The sequence below is a fragment of the Bidens hawaiensis genome, unplaced genomic scaffold, assembly GCF_021521415.1.
Source record: "Bidens hawaiensis isolate Kalapana, Puna unplaced genomic scaffold, B.hawaiensis_p1.1 tig00031526_1, whole genome shotgun sequence".
In the NCBI taxonomy this organism is placed as follows: Eukaryota; Viridiplantae; Streptophyta; class Magnoliopsida; order Asterales; family Asteraceae; genus Bidens; species Bidens hawaiensis.
This window is the reverse complement of record NW_027495335.1, coordinates 10154-23638: the sequence shown is the minus strand read 5'-3', so window position 1 is coordinate 23638 and position 13485 is coordinate 10154. Positions and strand designations below refer to the sequence as shown.

General features: G+C 36.0%; 1 protein-coding gene across 1 annotated transcript; it reads left to right on the top strand.

The window, feature by feature from the left end:
* The first annotated feature begins 467 nt into the window (after positions 1 to 467).
* On the top strand, positions 468 to 2185 carry LOC143582318 (gibberellin 20 oxidase 1-D-like). Its single transcript, XM_077064917.1, has 3 exons — positions 468 to 1021; positions 1125 to 1446; positions 1657 to 2185. The coding sequence occupies exons 1-3, from the start codon at positions 474 to 476 to the stop codon at positions 1918 to 1920; spliced, it is 1134 nt and encodes a 377-aa protein (XP_076921032.1). The 5' UTR covers positions 468 to 473; the 3' UTR covers positions 1921 to 2185.
* The last annotated feature ends 11300 nt before the right edge of the window (positions 2186 to 13485 follow it).

Sequence of the window (13485 nt, the reverse complement as noted above, 5' to 3'; positions counted from 1 at the left end):
ACCCGATTTCCGTACCCATATGGTGGCCTTCCTAGGCCCTAATATATAATTCGACTATAATCATATTAGCATATTAGCAAGAGTTTTTTGATTGTATATTTATTAAATGTTTGTTGCATCTATTAACATTGAAATATATATTATTTTGACACACTTAAATCTCTAGTTTATATTTTTCCAATTAACATCTTCTTTTATAAAAGAAAAAGAAGGAAAAAACAAGGGTCTTTTAACAATTGATTGATGTTGCAATAATTTAATTACATATTTTGTTTGTTCTGTGAATGAATATTATTTTGCACTATGCATAGAGAGGGGCCTGTAATAAGATTCCAAACAGGGAGGTTCACCGATTATCCATATAAACGGCCTTGGCGTTTCTTTTATCACACCTCTCATACTCAATCTACCCTTCATCAGTTCTTTCCTTTCCATCTCTCTATTTACTAAAACAAACATAACTAATTAATGCAATGGCTATAGATTGCATGATCAAGAATCCATCAACCATGTCTTCCCTCAAAGAAGACCAACAAAGGTCACTCGTTTTCGATGCATCGGTCCTGCGGCACGAAGCCAGCATACCCCAACAGTTCATATGGCCCGATCATGAGAAACCGAACTCCCAAAAATCAAAGAAACTTGAGGTTCCTTTGATAGACTTAGGAGGCTTCCTTTCTGGACAGTCATGTTCAACTAAGGAAGCTTCCAACCTTGTTGGCGAGGCGTGTCGGAAACATGGGTTTTTCCTGGTGATCAATCATGGAGTTGATGCAAACCTAATATTAGACGCCCACCGGTATATGGACTTGTTCTTTGAGCTCCCACTTTCAGAAAAGCAAAGAGCTCAAAGAAAAGCTGGTGAGAGCTGCGGATATGCCAGCAGCTTCACTGGACGGTTCTCATCTAAATTGCCTTGGAAAGAGACACTCTCTTTCCAATTCGCAGACGATGAGAACTCATCAGACATAGTCAAGGACTATTTTAAGAATAAAATGGGAGAAGAATTTGTACGGCTTGGGTATGTTTAATTCTAGTTATATGCATCTCCCTTTTTATTTGAATAAACTAGTCTTAATATATACTTTACTACCATATGCTAAATGATTTGATTATTATCACAGGAAGGTGTATCAAGAGTATTGCAATGCCATGAGTAGACTTTCGCTTGGGATCATGGAATTACTTGGGATGAGCCTCGGTGTGAGCCGCGCTCACTACAAGGAGTTCTTCGAAGAAAATAACTCAATTATGAGACTAAACTACTATCCACCATGTCAAAAGCCAGAACTTACCTTAGGGACAGGGCCTCATTGTGATCCAACATCTTTGACAATCCTACACCAAGATAACGTTGGTGGACTAGAAGTGTTTGTGGACGACGAGTGGCGTTCCATTGCACCCAATTCACACGCTTTTGTTGTCAACATCGGCGACACATTCATGGTAATCAATTTGTTCATGATTATGTTTTCTTTGTAATTATATATTACGGATATATAGTATAGGGTGGAACCTAATTGGATTCTTTTTTTCTTTTTTCCTTTGGTCTTGCATTGTTTTTGTTTTTATTTGTTGTTTTGGCTTTTTTTCCAGCACTACTTAACTGTTCTTTGTAGTTGGTTGTATTTTAATCTGATTACCTGTAATTTTCAGGCACTTTCAAATGGAAGATATAAAAGTTGCTTACATAGGGCTGTGGTAAATAGCAAAACTCCTAGAAAGTCACTAGCTTTCTTTCTATGTCCAAAGAAAGATAAGGTGGTGAGCCCTCCAGAACAATTGGTGGATGAAAAAAACCCTAGGATATATCCAGATTTTACATGGTCTACCTTTCTTGAGTTCACTCAGAAGCATTACAGAGCTGACATGAATACCCTCAAAGCTTTCTCAAATTGGATTCAACAAATACCAAGTTGAACTTTATGTACTCTTTCTTTCTTTCTTTAAAATGCTATTTAAGAAAGAAGACATTGAAAACTGTAACAAGATTCCAAGAGGATGCATGAAGATCTATGCATGCTTTAAACTTTCCCTTTTTTGTTTCTTTATGGTCAAAAATTGAAGGAGGAAAATGTGCAAGATTTAAATCTTCATGGGGCTAAACTAGGAATAAAGAGAAGCATATAAATGAGCCAATTTTGTTATTTTTCTTTTGGACTATATGTAGAAAAGTTTATGCACTTATCACGTTTACTTTAGTTCCTTAGCTTCTACTTGTATGTGTATATATAAATGTCAAAAAATGATTGAAATAAAAAATCAGATTGGTAAAATAATTGGGCATACACACACACACACATATATATATATATAACTCAATTCTAGGCCACACATTTAATTAAATGGATTGAAATATGTGGTTGAGATTAAATCTGACAAAAAAGTCAAAGTAGGAGAGAGAATAAAGATGTAAGTGGTTACACTAACTTTTACGTCCATTACACATGTGTAAAAAGTCGACTCGGTGCGTAAAAAATTATGTAATTTTTTTACGTGTATGTAACCTACATATATTACGCATGTGTAAAAAAAAATTCGAACAAAAAAATCGATACACTAAGTTCTTTCGAGTTCTTAAAACTAAAAGGGTTCTCATTTGAGAGAGAGAGAGAGGGGGGTTCAAATAAAAAGAAATAGTATTCTAAAAATGGTAAGAAAAACATAAAATTTAAAATTAGAAAACTATGTAAGCTTGAAATTATGTATAGTATGAAGTTTCTTTTTAGTATACATTAGTGATTCAAGTCATTTCAAGTTACACGAATTTAACCGAAGAAGACATAAGGTGGTGAAGCTAGATAGGAATCATAGATAATATGTCGTTGAAGTTTCGTAGGGAAACTAAGTGTCGATAAAGACTTCATCGGCTAATATTATTGACATATCACCCCAGGGTATCACTTATGCATCTTTTACAACGCGCACACCGCCAATACACAATGGATGTTACTGGAGGTAAATCATGATGAGTTATCATTGCTTATCAGTCTTTCAATTCATTTGCAATAGACTCAAACTCCTTGTAAGAAGTTCCTCGTATATAAGCCAATATTATGCACCCATCAACTTTTATTGAGGATGCTACTAGCATCCATTTACATATTATTTTTAATTCGCCCAAAAATTAAGTTCTTTGTTTGATTCGTGTACCCATATGTTGGCTAAGAAATAAAGAAAATGACATTAAAAAATACATATAATCAGGGTAAGTAAATTTAAAATTGGTATACTTGTGTGCTGGTCTAAGCGAGTTAGCGAGCATTTCCACCAAGAGAAATGCGAGTATTACCAATTGATAAGATCCGTTGATAATTATCTGTAAGGCCCTGTTCTTGGGTGCCCTACATTCGTGCGAGTTGGATTTACTCATTCATATAATTCAAAAATCATAGTTAATTAAAACAAATTACGGAATAATAAGTCAATCATTCTTACATGACATAAGTATTGGTTTTAATCAAAATAACATAAGTCTTTAACATTTAACATAGATAGCGTGTGAATCTTCTTCTTAACGATGACGGTCTTCATCTTATTAACACGTGTCTTCATCAAGCAACCTGCCTCATTCTATTCACCTGCATGCATACTAAAAGTCAACTACGCTGAGTGAGTTCTAATTAATCAATTAACATACAATACATTTATAACCTTACTTATACGTATCCGGAGATACGCATTTCATACTTTACTTACTAACATTTCTTTTATACGTACTTGCGTGCATTCATGCATACTTATATATTTTCTTTCATATTATATACTAGGTTAGAGCTCGTATTCCGCACGGGTGAAAAATATAATAAAAATGAAAAATTGTTATGTGACATTCGTCAATTTCGGGTCACTTTTGTTATGTAAACCCGACCCGTTTGTAACCCGAACATTTCAAATATATAAAATATTGGATCTTGTCATTTAAAATATATAAAATATTGTTATTTTTATATTATGCATTGTTTGACCAATTAAACATACCCATTTTTATGCAAACCATAAAAGAATCTTTATACCCAACCCTTCACTCCTTCCCTATATATACACACCCATCTTCTTCATTTTACTCTTGCTACATCTCCAAAAAACCCTCTCAAACTCCATAGATTCAAGGTTGTTATTTCTTATGTATTTTTTTGAAGTTTTGACTTCTCAAGTCAAACTAACTATAGTCTTTCATTCTAACTTGTTCATCTAACATTACTAACTCTTGAATATGGTGGTACAACATATAGATAATACACACCCCTTGTTTCCTTTATTTATTACTTCACCGACTTTGGTTGGTTAAGTTTCGAATGTCATAAGGCAAGGCTTCATGGAGGACTTCGTGTTCTTGATATATATTTACACACACATAACTTATTATACATATCACTTATGACTAACTTCTAACCCTTTAGTTTGTTCATCTTATTTACAAGTTCCATGGTGTGGGTTTGTATAAGACTAACCTCGGTTTAACCGAAACTAGTCCAAACCGGAAACCAAACTTTTGTTTACTAGTTTTGTTAAAATAGTTGTTTAAACATGTTTATTGCTAGATTTGAGTTTCAAAAATCATTTTTACAAGTTCTTTGATATTAGGCATATGGAATCCATCTATGAACTCGTTGGGAGATGGAAACCGAACTAAACCAAAACTTTTGCTTAAAAGACTTGTAGTTAACTTTTTTTGTAGTAAAATTTAAGTTTTCTTCATTTATAAACCAATATACAAGTTCTATGATATTTGGGCATGTAGAAACCATCTATGAACTATTTGTGAGATGGAGACCGAACTATACCGACTTTTACTCGCTTAAGACACACAAGTGTGTTTTTAGTTATCAAGACTTGTATATTTCTTTAAAAAAATAGTTTACAAACTGATTTTAATTATTTTTCTTAAGTACTTGGAATAGTTGGATCCAACTTGATCTCATAACATAGTTTGGACCGACAAAACCGAACACACTCGCTTAACGTGCGTTGTTAGTTCTAAACAATAGATCTACGTACTTGGTTAAGTGTTAGTATGTTTTAATGAGTTATCTCATAACAATTAATATTTTGGAAAGTTGACTTTGGGTTCGACCATTTGTCAAGACCCGAACCGACAACCCGAACACTCGTTAAAAACCCGTTTTAGTATCTTTGGCCTAATGGAACTTGCATTTTAGCATTTTCTCCACCTTATTACTTAACATTGGTTAAGTAAATATTAAGATTAGATACTTTAACCCGGTTTTGAGCAAACTTACATTTTTTAAAAGGGTTATTATTATAAATTCTTAAATAGTTACATTTTAAACCTTGAACTTTAATTGATTAGTTTTTGCAACAATTATTTTATTTAAAGATCTTCAAGACAACCTTTCTAAATCCAAGACTTTCTTTTATTTAGGCTTCATACGTTAAACTCGTCGTTCCGGCAAATCTCCAAATAATCAATCTTTCAAGTTTATTACTTGAACGTGAGTAACTTCATACCCCGTTTTCTATCTTTTATTTTGGGGGTGACATTTCAACTTATCTAAACTAAATGTTTTATACTTGGGGTCTTAAACCACAAACGTTGTTGTATACCTTACTTGAATAATTGCTCGATTTGGTGTTCTATGCTTATTTGACTATGTGTTTATCGCTTTTGGATGGTGGAACTATAAATCCTAGACCATTTGGCAACCCCTCATGGCAAGGTGTCGTTAACGTAATGCAATTAACGATAACTATAAAATCCTAAACTATTTGGCAACCCCTTATAGTTGGGTGTCGCTAACTTGTTAGCAATAACTATTTATTCAAGTTTATAGCTATTATTTATGGTTTTGTATACTAGTTTTGTGGCTTTTCATACTATATATCTATTGTTCAAACTTATGAATTGCTCACCAACCTTTGTGTTGATAAACTTTATTTTATGAAATGTTACAGATTTGCATCTAGGTTGATTATGGAGTTCGGTGAAGAAAACATCACAAATACCGTTAGGATATTAGCAAAAATGAACAATATTTGATTTGCTATATTTTGTTATATTTTGTTGTATTTGAGTTATGAATATTTGGTTATGTGACATTTTCGATGTTGTGAAATGAAATGAGTTTGTTAAATATTGTCGCTTTAAATAGTGTCATGCGCTTATGAGCAATCGTTGCACCCCGGCATGTTCCGCCGTCTTTGGTCGGGGTGTGACATGTTATATGTAATACATTAATTATAAGTGAATTAACAATATATCATTTAGAAGTTAAGAAATTCAACACAATACCTACTTAAGTGGAGTTGGTAATCATCTTTGGTTTGAAACATGAGGTCTTGGGTTTGACACTTGCATCACACAATAAATTTTTTTTAAAAAATTTACAAAATGTTATCATCATATGAAGATTTGGAAGAAGAGATGATTAAATAGAAAACTGCTCACATGGCATCTATGTGGCATCCTATGTGGAAGCCCTAGAATGATGCCATGTGAAAAAATCATTTTGCTTTAATATATATGTAGGTTCCCTGGACGGATCACACGAGATATCTCGGTCTACTCAGGTGCGGAATCCCTGCGTAGATCGTTACGAGCGTAGAAAGCAAAACAAACAAACACACACGAATAAACCGAAACACGTTATATATTAATAACTGAACTCACGTGATATGAATCACTGATACAGACTCTCGTCCTCACGTTACAATGAACTCAAACTCAGCTTAGATCAACTCGATTCACTTCAACAACTAACCCGTAACCTAGTATAAATACACTACAACTTCGCCTGATATGTTCAGGCGAAGTTGTCCATAACTTCGCTTGTTCAACAAGTTCGCCTAGGCGAACTTGTTAACAACTTCGCTTAAACAAAAACATAAATAACATTACAGACTCGATTACAGACACTAGACTATGAACTACTGACATTTATGCACCAACAATATAGTTAGATATATAACGTCTTTCTTTATACTTCTATACTTATATTACTTTCATATTACCACTACGTTTTAAGAGCATTTCGCCCTACATATCTCGAATATTATAGAGGTCAGGTACCCTACATAACTCGGAAATTATAAGGGTCCGGCGCCCTAAATACCTCGGAAATTTTAAGGGTCCGGCACCCTACATACCTTGGAAATTATAAGGGTCCGGCACCCTACGAACCTCAGATATTATTAGGGTTCGGCTCCCTTCATCGTACCATACAACCGTACAACCAAACAGCCATACATTCTTTACATAAATATATAAACTACGTGCATACTAATTAATCATTCTATATTGTTCACATACATACACAAACATATATCTAATATACACTTACCACTTAAGGTAAGCGAATTATCTAACACATCGTAGTATGCACACAGCCCCGGAAACATAACATAGATTGGGGCTAGTACTCACCTGTAGAGGATTCCTCTCCGAGTTTATCAAAATACCCTTCTTCAGTTGAGCATGGCTAACTGTTTAATAACGTATAAGTATTAAATTTCTATTTTAATATCTCATATTCTTAAGTTAATGGTTTTAACTTACAAGTTAGCGAAACCGAACTTCATCGGTAAACAAACAGTTTTTAAGGAAATCATACTTTACTAATTTAATGAAACTTAACTTTATTAGTTAGCGTTTCCATAACGACATGTGGCTTTAGCAAATTCGGACTTGTAAGTTTAACAAAAACGAACTTTCTATCTTAATGAAACCGACACCAAATTTGTTGGTTACGATCTTTATAAGTTAGGAACCGATCCCTTGGGTTAACGATTTCTTAACGAGTTCATAAGTTAATGGTTCTTATTGAAACGGGTCTCGGGTCTTGGTTTTTGTTCCTGTTACAAGTCGAGTCGACTTTACTTCCTTCATAATTGAATCGAGCCGAGTCCCATTTCCCCTTTACATTCGGCTCTAGTCAACCTTCCCTAATCTTTGTCGATTCGTTTTGGATAGAGTTTACCTTAAACCCAAACGAGTTGAGTCTGGCATCCTACTTAAATCGAACGGCCTGCTCGAGCCGAACCGCCGCTCACTCGACTCGATTTCGAGTGGAGTATGCCTTCTCTATTCGATCCGAATCTTGGCTCGACCCCCTTAAGTCCACTCGAGTGGTGTTTGAATCAACTGCCCCTATGCCACTCGGCTCGAATTCGATTCAAGTCCCTCAAGTCTAGTCGAGTCAATGAGTCTTTGATTCAATAGATTAGATTTTTCGGGTTGAATAGAACTCGAGTGCCGCTCCCCAGGTCGATTCGATTGGATCCAAAACCCCACTCGACTCAATTTTGAGTCGATTCCACTTTGCTATTTGGGCCGTTCTTAATTGAGTGAAACCGGAACCAAGTCTTTCTTTCTCAATCGGTTCGAGTCTAATCCCCACGACCACTACAAGCCATTTGGGTTCGAGTCCTTGGTCCTCTTGAACCGAATTTGGATCCCATTAACCCGTCGAACCAAGTATATTATAATTTATATATACATATGTCAAATCGTTTTAACTGAAATCCAACTCATTACTTGGCTCAAATAAAGTTTATTTAGGTTGGTTCTTACGGGTTCATTTAAGTCGGGTTTGGCTCGGTTCGCTTTGTTTCAAGTCTCATAAATTCATACGCTCATTATTATTTTATGTCCATTAAGAACAAGAAGATGAAGATAGGTGAAAATGATATATCTCTAATACATACATACCTTAAGGATTTAGTTAGATTATGATTCCTTATAATCCTAGATGAATCTTGATCTTGAACAAGTTAACAACTTTAATCTTAAATCTTGGATAATGGAAAGATGAAATGTTTGGGTATGAGCAGAGGGTGTGTACGTGTGTATGATTGTCTGATGATGAGGGAATGTTAAGGATGAGATAACAATTAAGGTTTTAGGGGTTTAAATATGGTAAGCCCAAAGGCTTTAGGCCCATAATCGTTTTTAAGTCCATAACACCCAATACTTATCCTTTCATCTTATCTCAATTTAACTAACTTTAAATAACAACGCACGATAATTAAATAAAGCTTATTTTATTTATTAATTCGAAACGTGGGTGTTACATTATCGACAAACCAGCAACAGATCACATGGAAAACGAACAAATGCAAATGTGCATCGGTTTCCACAACTTTAACCAACGGATTATCGAGGTACCACTTATGTTGGTAAGTCCAAACTTGCTTGTTGTGTGTGAGAACTAGTTTCCAGCATACAATCAGGCGGTAATTCGTCGAAAAAATTAAAGATAAAATTTCAAATATGATGATTGTCCAAATGTCTTTTGTTTGGAATATATTCCTGACGGGCATTCCTTCGATAACTCTTTGATTATAATAAAGATAAGATTTCGAATAGATTTTCTGCCAAGGTACCTCTTTAGTAGTTTTTTGGTGAGGCCATTTGCAACAACAAATCCGTCAATGTTCGTTAGAAAAGGTTGCTATATTTGGAAAGCAAACAACTACTATTTTTTTAATGAATATTTCGTTTGACATCTGTAAACACTCTAGAAGTTTCTTCGTATGCAAACCTAGGAATTTTCACATATGTTACACAAACATCTTTGTTTGGTGGTAACTAACATGGGCGGATCTACATATGATGGTGTGGGTACCCACTGAGTTTCGGATTTTATATAAAACGCCTAGATAAAATATGAAAGTGAACCCATATATATTTTTTGAGTGAAACCATACACAAGCTGGTAAACATCTTGGGTTCCCAATGTTGGGAAGCTTGGTTCGAATCCCACTCTAAGCATATTTTTTTTTATTTCACAATATATAAGTGGTTAACTTATTAGGGTCACATCCACTCTCCATCAAACCCCAACTGAGCCACCCTAGGTATTTTTTTATTTGGTTTTTTGATTCAAACATGTTGAATTTTGTTAAAAAAATTTTGGTTTATTTGGTGTTTTGACTTTTGATTCATATACATATACATATATTTTTTGTTATAATATTATATTTTTATTATGTTAAACCTTAATTAACTCGAACCGTTGAAACAACCCGAATCTTCGAACCGACCCGAACAACTGAACCAACCCAAATAGTGAACCCATTAGAAATAATTTCTGGATCCGCCACTTGTAACTAACTTGTTGGAATTGGTGCTTTTAGAAATAAAGTTAACCGTATGCATCCTAAGGGTGCTCTTAAACCCTCATGTGTGTAAATGGCAACCTCGTTTGTGCCAGACTTATACATGTGTGTTCATGTTTTTAGAAACTGATTTCTCTATGCGTGTATGGTTTCTCATGTGTTTGGAAGATGCAGAGCTCAACAAAACTTGTGGAGTACATATGTTGGTTTCAATTTAGAAATATAATTTAGTATGTACATTGGCGAATCTAGACACAAATCTCAGGGGTAACGTTCAAAATCTCAGTGGTGAGCTTTCCGCTTTCCACCCTTATATGAGTAAGGTCACACATTCCACCCGATTTTACAAATTCATCATCTTCTTTTAAAGTATGATAAAAGGTCGTACGATCACACGAAATACACCCTCTTTCTTCGTAACTAAAATTATTCAGATGCATTTATCTTAGATATATCAAACTTTGAAAACGAATCTCATAGATTTATACCAGACATATTTTCTAACAAACTAGTTAAGACCTCACTGAATCTATTTCCAAGTTCTTGAATTTGCATATCCAAACCGTGTTAAAAACTCAACCTCAAAATGATGATTCTGTTTAGCCTGTTTCTGTTTGATTTTTCTCATTCAAACGAAAGGAAAAAAAAAGGTTAATGGTTTTTATTTCCTTTAGGCATTTTGGCTTTATTTGATTTGAACTTTTATAAAATGATGATTCTGTTGAGCCCGTTTCTATTTAATGTTTCTCGTTCAAACAAAAGAAAGAAAAAGGTTAAGGTTTTTATTTGCTTTGAGCTATAAACTTTGTATGAGCTTTATTTTATTTAAACTTTTAAATTGGTTGGGCTTTAAACAAATAGGGGTAACGTAATATTTTTCAAGGGTAGCGAAATACGAAAACCAACCCAAAATGAAAAAATCTACACTACAGACGAAAAGTTGAGGGTAGCGGATGCTACCCCTGATTACGAAGTAGATCCGCCACCGTGTACGTACACATTGTAAGGCACATCTAATGTTTCTGTAGGATTTGAAAGTGTACATAAACATCATAATTATCTAAATAACTTTTTTTAACCTAATATATATAACTTTGTATTTACTAAATCAACCCATCAAGAGATTACAAGCCCATTATGGTAGTAGTAATCATCATACAAACTTTGTTGAACACCAAAATGACTTTTTATGACTTAATGTGACTTTGTCTTGCCGAATCAAATGTGTGTTTCCATGCATAGTTTGAATCGAATCATGTCAAGACACCGACGCATTATTAATATGGAAAACCTAAAACCATTCATAAACAAACAATATACTATGCCACTATGGACAAGAAATGTAAAAGGTAAAAGCTTATTAAAGATTCTGTAAATAATTGAACAACATGGTAAAACATGTGTGAAATTATAGGTGAAAATACCACAGGTGCAGTATGGTGGTGGGGATGAAAGGGGGGCTACTTAGTAAGTTCGCCTACTCTCAAACCAACAACGCTACATGGAGGTCATTCAACAATTCAAGAATAATCCCATGTCACATCGTGGCAAAATAGCAATGTTGCCTTTGGATCGACTTTGGGATTTTTCTCATTTTTTGTCTTTAAGGGACAAATGAGTAATTTGGTATCAAGTAAATAAAATAAGAAGGACCCACAAAGATGAATCATTTTTATGAGAATTGGAACTAGAGTCCATGAAGGGTTTGACAGGTCTTTCCTGGTAATGGATTGAATAAACACTAAGTGACCCCGGCAGATTACGGATAATCTTAGGGCTAAGTAGATGTTTCCCACGAGGGTTAGGTCCGGCAAAGATGGTTATTCTTCTGATGACCTGCAAAACAGACACCGTGAGCTCGTCACTGAGAAGGGGGGGTACCTCCTTGTGACCACCCTCCGGCGTGAGAATCAGACTAGATTGCTCTGAATATAAGTGTATATTAAGAGAAATAGCTAGAGAAGATACGATAATATCAGATGATATATGATAATACCAGATAATGATACCGTTCCAAGGTGTTGGAGTATTTATAGCCGAAGGTAGGTTTCCAAGCAGGTACAGCCAGCTGTATAATCTTCCTTTTCCACCAACTGTGGGCTACGTACGTGCGATGCTGGTGGTTGGTGGGTAGGCAGCGGCTGATAGTGACATGGCCGGCTGTGTACTATTCCTTTTCCACCAACTACAGGCTATGTACGTGCCACGATGAGGGTTGGTGGGTAGGCAGCGGCTGATAGTGACATTTTGTACTAGAGCATGCTCCTCCTTGTACTGTTGTCGGTGAGCTGTCACCCTGTGATTGGTTCATGGGCTGCTTTGGTCAGATCTTGTCTATTTTGTCCATACCTTGGCAGGTATAGTACAAAAGATCTTCCAGAAGCGTACGGACTGGCTCATTTGGGCGGGAGTATTCCCGCCTTGCTCATTCCTTCTTCAGGTGACATTACTGAATTATTAAGAGTTAGTGCCTTGTGCGTGTAGCCTTACTATTAGTGCGGGTAGCCTTCCCTGATGGCTTGTATCCGCAGCTGCGGGAACAGGCGGGATACTTTACCATTGGGAGGCTTTTCTTGCGGGAACAGCTGGCGTACTGCGCGTAAGGTCTTCATCTCTCTGAGCATGGTGGGTCCTGCGGAACCAGTTGGTCTTCGCGCAGACGTCCCTCTTCAAGGTGAGTCTTGCGGGTCCAACTGGGCTCTACTGGGACCTACCTCTTCAAGTCCCCCCAGTCCATTGTTCTTCTCATGAATTGTTAATAAGTGAGGTGAACTTTTGGACTTAAGCAAGGGGTTTTGAAAAGGGTTTTTAGTTTTAAGATTTTCCGTGGGGATTCTTCCCGCGGTTTTCCTAATGTCACGTGCAGAAATTCCCGACTTTTCTGCTTGATCTTTGGGTATGATGCGGGTAGGTGTGTAACCTCCTCGCAAGTCAGGGGCGTTGAGTTTCACTTGTGTAGATTCTCCACGAGGTTTTGGTAGTTTTAGACATAGTGATCAATTATGTTAAACAACCAATTCCATCTTGGGGCTTCAAACAATCTAGTTCTCAACGTTCCCGCTATGCGGGGATGATATTTCCCTTTCCACAAGCATGGCCTAGAAGATCCTTCTTGGTTTCAATTCCCTGCAAGTGCTAAGTATGTGAAAGGTTTCGCCTTGACACTGTACCCGCACTCGTCTTATAGTTTCTTGATTTCTAAGGTATTCTTTGCTTCAATTCCCTGCAGGTGCTAAGTATGTGAAGGGTTTCGCCTTGACACTGTACCCGCACTTGTCTTACGGTTTCTTGGTTTCCAAGGTATTCTTGGCTTCAATTCCCTGCAGGTGCTAAGTATGTGAAGGGTTTCGCCTTAACACTGTACCCGCACTTGTCTTACGGTTTCTTGGTTACCAAGGTAAGGGGGTA

Coding starts and splice junctions, on each gene's coding strand:
- LOC143582318 (XM_077064917.1), top strand. CDS start 474: ATGGCTATAGATTGCATGATCAAGAATCCATCAACCATGTCTTCCCTC. Junction 1,022..1,124: donor GAAGAATTTGTACGGCTTGG/GTATGTTTAATT, acceptor TTATTATCACAG/GAAGGTGTATCAAGAGTATT. Junction 1,447..1,656: donor ACATCGGCGACACATTCATG/GTAATCAATTTG, acceptor TGTAATTTTCAG/GCACTTTCAAATGGAAGATA.